At 45.7% G+C, this 8,458-nt stretch overlaps 1 protein-coding gene across 1 annotated transcript in view; it reads right to left on the reverse strand.

Moving 5' to 3' along the window:
- Positions 1 to 7,425, reverse strand: part of KCMF1 (potassium channel modulatory factor 1) — a 67,390-nt gene extending 59,965 nt beyond the window's left edge. Inside the window, exon 1 of the mRNA XM_033125077.1 lies at positions 7,221 to 7,425. Within this exon, the coding sequence (XP_032980968.1) occupies positions 7,221 to 7,236 (16 nt within the window). The 5' untranslated portion in view covers positions 7,237 to 7,425. The remainder of the gene's footprint in view (positions 1 to 7,220) is intronic.
- Between the last annotated feature and the right edge of the window lie 1,033 nt (positions 7,426 to 8,458).

The raw sequence follows: 8,458 nt of genomic DNA on the forward strand, positions 1-8,458 counted from the left end.
TTACCCCAACAGTTGCTATATAACCATTAGGAATTTGCAAAAAACTATACTGAACAGAAATATTAAACATTTAATCCCTTGAGCTCCTTTCTCTCCAAGTATCAAAAAGATACTTAAAAACTTATGAGAAATGACCTATCTGCACATGTATTTAACATGTAGATAGATGTGGGTTGAGACTTCTACAATCTAAGGACAATTCTGTTAAGGAAATAAATGTACTGCTGGGCAAAATTAGAAGTAATTGTGAAACATAAATGAAAATAAACACTTTTTAAAAAAAGGAGGGGGTTGCAAATATTGCCACAAGATTAAAACACTTACATGATTTAATTACCCTGTCATAAAATATAAACTTCAAGGACTAATTCCAGCACACTGGAAGGAGCCACAGCCTGTGCAACAGGAAAGCATTTAATTCCCAAACATGTGTTTCAAACCCACTGACTGTTATCAACCTGCAGGGTCAACAACTTGTGGCAAACTCTGGAGATGACTTTGAGAGGTACTCAAGTGAGTGGTCCATAAATATTCACTGAATAAACGACTGAATGAACCAGAAAACTCATGCACATAGTGCAACTGATATGCAGAACTCATGGCCAGTTAATCTGAAACCAGAGCCAGAAGTATAACAAAACAGTACCCCGGATCTAGTCCCAGGCCACTCCCCCCCAGGAGCCAGCTCCCCTAAATTACTTTCACTCCATGTAATTTATTCATCCCCTCTTACTTTTCTGAAAGGTCCAAGTCTTCTTTCCCACAATTTACCTCCCTCTTAACCTGCTTCCCCAGATAAAAACAGAGGAGAGCATTTTCCAGTCTCACCATTTTTTAGACAATATTAACCTCTCTAACAATCACCCACAAATGTTCAGTGGACCCCCCAAAGGTCAGACAGTACGCTAGGTAGTAGGGTGCAAAGGTTATGTGTAACACTATACGACCCCTCAGGTAGCTTGTGGGAGAGGCAGACAAGTAAACAATTACAGCAGAAAAAAATGCCTGGAGAATAAAGCAGGAGTGCCACCGGAGGGACCCTTAACTTTGCTGGGTGGGAGGGGTGAGTGACAGTCTTAAACAAGTCGAAACTAAAAAATAAATTAGTTGAATATACCCGTGACTGCTCTAAGTCAACTCACTGACTTAGCATTCTAAAGTGACTCTTCTAATGAAAATCCTCTTTCTTACCCTAGCAAAAGTTGAAGTTCATGACATTGGCAGAGTGCTATCAAGAGAGGGAAAAAACCCCACAATTCAATAGAAGATAATGTGCAAACCTAATTAGTTATGATGTCGAGGCTCCACCCACTTATTGTCCCCCCAGCTGAAAGTGAGTGCACTGATCCACTCTTGTGATTTCAGTTGGTTTTTTCTAGCAGCAATGCTAGATTTGCAGGGATCCATCCTTACTTTCTTCCTGGCACCACTTGTGGCCGTTAGCCAAAGTCTACTGGACTGCAGGCTGGGACTGTGGCCATGGACGAGATAAACTGACCAGGTACATGAACTGGATGGACCCACACTCTGCTTTGTTACGATTCAAAAAGAAAACTGAAAACACAACTAACAAACACTGTGGGAGGACAGTGAGAGAGAGTAGGGATGGTACCCTAGAAGGTGCTTCAAGGCAAAGCATCTCTTGCTAGTTTCACTGGACACGGAGTTTTCACCTCCTGGTACCCAGCTCTTAGGATGTTTCATGAGGCATGAGAGTTGGTTTGTTTTGGACTCCCTGTGGCTACAGATCATTTTCAAGTTTCATGTCCACCTTGCCTAACTTTTCTCTGCCAACGTCCTCCTGGCCTCTTGTCCTTACCAGCCCAAGAACACCCCCTTTTCTTCACTACTTCCTTCCTTGCCATGGAATCTAGGTAATATGTCCCCATAGGAAACTGTCTGCCTTATCCATTTATCTTCAACATGTATCAGGACATGGCTAATATTTAAAAACTACCCCATTTAAAAAATGCTCTGATCTGTATACCTCTTAGGGACTCTCCTCAATTTTAATGAATTAACTTCAGTGAGTGGAAAAAAAAACTGTACCTTATCATTTTAAGGAAATGAAAAACATCATGGCTCCCAGCGCAACATTGAAATTAATAATCTTTTATAAACAAAGATTTTTAATTACGAACAGCATTCTACTTTTAACTTCTATGAATATGAAATACAGAAAATGTTTCAAGTCCACATTCATGAAAGTTGCCCGAAAGCAACCTTTAAAATGTAATAAAAAACATACTATTTCTAGGATAATCCAATGATGCCTTAACCGTCATTAAAACAACTTTGGAACTTCCAGTTAAACAAACAAAAAAACACCAAGCCTCAGCAAATGTCTATAGATGTTACAAAGCTGATGTTTTGAAAATTAAATTACGACTCCTAAGTGCAAGGATTTATTTTTTAAAACACTGCAAGCCTAATATGAAAGGATTTGTTTGGTCATTTCACATCAGAAGTTTCGTTAAGTTTCTACTGCGAAAATGTTTTCAATCTTTAAACAAGATTGCTGCTAATACATTTTAAGATTCTAAAACTAAAAGGAATTTCTTCCAAATTAATCTCCAATTTAAAAAAGGAAAATTATATTTTATTACATTTTAACTTAAACATGAAAGTCAAAATATGAGAAAAATGGGCTTCAAAATCAACTTCATATGAAATCATGAAATCAAAGACCCCAGAAATTAAAATATTTACATTCTCATCTTTCTTTTATTGGAAGTCAAGGTAAACGCAATTCACGATTTATTAAAACTGAAAAAGTCTAAGTAAGAATGTCATAATCTTTTAATAGATCACAGTTAAAGTAAAGTAAGTTGTCTGACATGATGGCAAAGATCTTTTCAGTGGGAGTTAATTTACTTTGCTACAAAAAAGCAAAAATCACATTAAAATCACATGCTAATTACCTATCCTGTCTTTGCAATCCCCAAATCCTGAAAATAAGATTATTGCAATTCACTCTGGGATTATCTGTATGTGTGTTTTCAGTGTCAGATAGCATTTTCAGAAGAAAAAGTTTAAATCTACCAACAAGAGTGTTACAATTTCAAAAAATGGTACAACTTTCAAAAGCTTAATAACCTGCCTACTCTAGTACTTTACATTTTGAAAATAAACAGTATCAGGTGCTTCTGAGAATTACAGAACAATGTAATCATGTGTCCATTTATTCACTATCATTTTTACATATGAAAATCTTCTAACACCTAAGGGAAATACAAACCAGGTAAAAATAAGCACTCCGTTTTAAATCTCAAATAATTATATCCAAAATCAAGAGTAACCCACAAAAATTTAAGAAGGCACTCAAGGAAAAAAGCATTAGAAGTCACAATAGAATCCCTCTCTGAACTTGGGCAAATTTAGTAACAAAAAGTTGGTAATTATTTTGTCATCAATTTGTTTGTCCCTTCCTCATGGAATGCCTCACATTGTGCCGTAGAAGCTGTACTTAAGGTGAGGAGATGTGTCTCATTTATTCATCATCACATTCCTTAGTAGCTAGCAGAGTACCTAATACATAGTAGCAACTGAAAAAAGGTTGAATGATTTAAGGCAATAAATGTATTCCTAATTCCAGGTAATCAAGTAGATTCCAACTCATACAAGAACATTCATAACTTCATTTTAGCTAATAAGCACTGAGTAATTTGATGTTTTATTAAAATTTGCAAAGCTATTAAATGGATTTTAAGCTGTGAATATTTTTAAAGTATTTAAAAGAAAGTATGCAGTGAAACATTAAAAAAACTTCTTACAAATAAAATACAAAATAACTGTTTTCACTATGTGTAACATAGAGCTAGATGGTGTTAGTATGGTGAACATAAAGTGATTAGGCACTAATGTAAAATGTTTGTTAACACGACATTACAAAGTGCATCAAGAGACCCTGGCATTCCGATTGGGAGAGTCATAATGGGTAAGCAGGAGGCTTGATGGAGAGTACTGCCATCCCCACTCAGACAGGGTCTGAGTGGAAAGGTGAGAAGCCTGTGTCCCACCCCTTGTGAGCAATTACTTGTATCCCAATCTACATGGTGCAGCTGGAAACTGAGGTACAGAACTGGTTTAGTCCATGACTTTATTCCCCATTACCCCAAGGAAATGAAGGAATACCACACAGAGTGGGCCCTTTCTGGACTCCTGACAATTCCAGTTCTATCAACTCTCTAAAGCTCTATTCTAGAGCAAAAGTAGGCAAATTATAGCCCTGGGCCAAACTGGGACCAGATTCAGCCCCCTTCTGTGTTTGTAGGGTCTGCAAGAATGGTTTTTACATTTTAAAAAAGAATCATATTTCATGACACATGATAATTATATGAAATTCAAAGGTCAGTGTCCATAAAGTTTTAATTGGAACACGGTCATGCTCATTCATTTACATGTTGTCTATTGCTGCTTTTACACTACAATGACAGAGCTGAACTCACAGCTCACCAAACCTACAATATTTACTACCTGGCCCTTTACAAAAGAAGTATGCTGACTCCAGAGCTAAAGCACTTCTCTATGCATCTCCTTTCTCAGAAGCGTTGTCCACTGCTTCACAAGGTAGAGACTCTAAGCTTGACAGATGTCCATCTTGGAGCTGTATTGTCTAAAGTTACATCATAACATATACATTATCTGGTGCAACTCATTAGGGTGGGCAAAAAAGACAAAGTAACAAATTATGTGCATACAGAAGGCACTGAAAAGGAAGCACAATGCAAGTACATTATAGGCAGCACAGTTCAGATCTTTTACCGGACTACTACATCCAGTTCTGGGTCCACCACTGAAAAGAAACAAGAACTACAGAGAATTTGTAGTTCTTTGTAGTTCAAATATCATACCACTAATGAAATGCTAAAAGAAATGGGATTAGTTGGCCCAAAGAAGAGAAAGGTGAGAAAAGAACTAAAATAGTGAGGATGTCAAACTCTACAATTGTTGATAGGTTAAATTCTTACTCATGAAAATAACGGCAGCCTGAACTATTCCACAAAACATGTATATAATGAATTAAATGTATTAAATGATTTTTCAATGAGACTGCCATTTCTGACTTAGGCCATAAACTAGACCCTTAAAAGATAATCACTTGTCAAATATCGTAGTTAAGTCTTCAACTGATGTATTATAAGAATGTTCCTTTTTCAGAAACATCTGGCATTATGTAAGTTACCAGAAAAGGTGTGCTATTAATGCCCTAAGGTTCAGTAATATCTAAGTAACTAAAAAGTAATGTAAATTTCAAAACTACACAGGACCAAATAGGGCTTAAATTACAGAATTTGTTACATCTAAGAATACTGGCACTGTGGGATTTCTATTATTCTAAACGATTACTGAGGGTAAAGGAATCTTCCTAGGATACCATTTAACTAGAATACTCAATCTGGAACTATCTGGATGTTTTCCTGAAGCAAAGATAATGGGTCTCAAACACCCTTCTTCCATTGCTGATTCTGTAATTTTAACTCTCCCAGTTTTTATGAGGGCCTGCAGCCATTGTTCATGTTCATTTTGTCTTGAAGGTGGTCAGTGTACCCACAACTACAATCTAAGATAAACTTTAATATTCCAAATTAAAACTTGAGGTTGGCCGGTTAGCTCAGTTGGTTAGAGCACTTTGCTACTAACACCAAGGTTGCCAGTTCCATCCCCGCATGGGCCACTTTGAGCTGCACCCTCCTTTAAAAAAAAAAATTAAAATAAAAAAATAAATTGTATTATAACTTTAATTGCAATTTCTCTTAAATTACAGAGATAGGAAATATGTTTCTGTTGAGTAGGAAAAAAATGGAAAATGGGCATGTTTCAAAATATTTCTGAGCCTACATACCTTATTTCAAAATGTCCACTCACAGCAAGTGAAGAAAAAATATTTCCTATTCATTTTAAGATACAGAATCCATGAACACAAAATAGAGTCAATCTCAACATTGCAATTAGTAATGCAAATACTGAAATCTGCTCTAAACCTAATTTTAATCAATCTGAGTTTTTCAACCTCGAAATTCTAAGGCCTGTTATTTCCCTAAGAATATCCTTCCAACGGTGTGAAGCACACACTTAGCTGACTCACTAAACTTTCTTCACTTCTACATCACCTACACAGGATTTAAAAATCAAGAGTACACAATACTTTCAAGCCACTTCTACAATCTTGCATTAACCTTACCAGGATAAAGTTTTTGCTAAGTCTCTTTCTTAATACTTTTTAAAGACCTGTGGTAGTGAAACAAAGAAAACACAACCCCCTCCCCCTTTTCTAAACCATATGGCAGTGAACTGAAGTTAACTTATTTTTTACCAGCTAGCCTATATATCAGCCCCTAAACATTTTTTTCTTTGTGCCTTGGGACTGGGCTAGAGCTGTCTGCTTATTTGCAACTGTGCCCGAATCATGTTTTTAAATCACAAAACCTAGTCCTAACCATTAACAGACCTAACCATGGTCATTTACCAAAACCTGGTTTAGGAAGGTGGTGCACGCCAAACGACGGGCCAGCGCGGAGCGAGTCCGCTCGGACCAGGTGACGGAGCAGGGAGTTTGCTCGCTGCGGCCGGGCCGGATCCGCCCAGGGAACTTGGTTACCCGAGTCCAGGGACGCACCGAGGCCTAGCCGCGAGGCCGGGCAGCGAGGGCTTCCCGTTCCCCGGCCGCAGAGACTACCGCCCGCCCCGCGGTCGCCCGTAGGCAGGGGCACTGGCCGTCGTCTCCCCGCGACCAGAAGCGCCCGCCGGGTCCCAGGCCGGCTCCTCGGTCTCCTGCCGCCGCCCCCGGCCCCGCTCGGCGGCAGCGCCGGGCCCTTCCGGGGCGGCGGGCGCGCTAGGCCTTGCCGGGGCCCGCGGCTCCCGGAGCGGCCGGGAGGGCCGCGGCGTCCGGTATCAGTCCCGAGGGCCGGGCTCCCGCCGGTAACGGGCCCCGCCGCCTCCCCTCCCCCTCCCCCGCCCCATGACAGTGCAAACCCTCCGGCCGGCCCGACCGCCCCGCCTCCGGCACCAGGCCCAGCTCAGGGCCGCGGCGGTGGCGGCTGCAGCGGCGGCGCCGCGGCTCTCCGCCGTCTCTCCCTCGCTCTCGGGCCCGACGCTTCGGGCCCAACTCGGGCCCAGCCGAAGTCTCCGCCGCCTCCCAGCCGCCCTCCGTGGAGCCTGGCCCGGGCGGGGTAGGCCGAGGCCCGGGTGGTGGGGGTGGGGGCGGGGGCTGCTCTCACCTTCATGTCGGGACATCCTAGTTCAGACGGTGGCGGCGCGGCCCCTCCCGGGCTCCGGTTGCAGTGTCCCCCGCGGGGTCCCGGCGCTACCCGCGCCGGCCGGCCGACTCCCACTCGACTCCCGGGCTCGGCCGCGGGGGCGGGGTGGGCAGGGGAGCGCTCCCGCGGCGGCGGCGGGGAGGCGGCGCGGGGCGGGAATGGGGCCGGGCCTGGCCGGGGCTGAGCTCCTCCAGGAGGCGGGTCCGACGCCGCGGCTCCGCCGGCGCCCGCCGTGACTCGGTCACTCTCCGGCCCGCCGGCTCCCGGCTGCGGCGCCGCACTCCGCAAATCCCGCTCCTCCCCGCCCCTGGCCCACCCCCCGCCCCTCTCCCCCGGCTCCGGGCCGCCGCCTCCTCCTCCTCTTCCTCCTCCTCCGCCTCCTTCCGCCGCCCGCACGCGGGCCCCGCCTCTCGCTGTCCGCGCCGGGCCCAGCCGCCCCGAGGCCCTGCGGCCCGAGGGCGCGGCGGGGGCGGCGCGGCGGCGGCGGCCCGCGCTTGCCAACAGGCCGCGGTCGGACGCGAGCCCAGCCTCGGTCTGGCCGCCGCGCTGCGCGTAGGGAGGAAGAGGAAATGCCCGGGCGCGGGCGCCCGCTGCTCGCCGGTACGGCCCCTCGGCGCGGTCTGGGGGCGCCAGGCAGCCCCGAGCCAGGCTTGCGACCTGCTCGGGTCCGGGCTATAGGCTGCCCCGCCTCTGGGCCGGGCTGAACGCGGGCGGCCAGTGCAAACCCGCCGCGAGCTGCGACTTTGGGGGGCTCCCGCCCTCGGGCGCGTGGCTGCCGGGCGGACCGCAGGCGGCGGGCGGCGGCGACGCCGGACCCCGAGGACCGCCTCGGGGCATGTGCTTGTGTTTCTTTTTGAAGAACCAACCCATCTTCCATACTATGGTCCAGCGGACCCGAAAGGGGAAAGGCAGCTGGTCTCCAGTCTTCGTCGGGTGTTGCCCAGCCGGGTGACTCGCGGTCGGGAGAGGGCGTGGGCGCAGGAGGCTGCGGAGGGTGGCCGCTGGGCTCCAAGGCCGCTTCCACGGGAACCATGCCCTCTGAAGACTCCACGCCGGCCAGCCCGGGTGTGCGGCGGCACCCGCGCAAAGTTTGTTTTGAATGCTTTGGAAACTGTTGAGTGTGTGTGTGTGTGCGTGTGCGTGTGTGTGTGTGTTTCCTGCCCGTGAAATGCAACAAATATTTATACGGCCCGTTACCA

The sequence above is a fragment of the Rhinolophus ferrumequinum genome, chromosome 13, assembly GCF_004115265.2.
Source record: "Rhinolophus ferrumequinum isolate MPI-CBG mRhiFer1 chromosome 13, mRhiFer1_v1.p, whole genome shotgun sequence".
Classification (NCBI taxonomy): Eukaryota; Metazoa; Chordata; class Mammalia; order Chiroptera; family Rhinolophidae; genus Rhinolophus; species Rhinolophus ferrumequinum.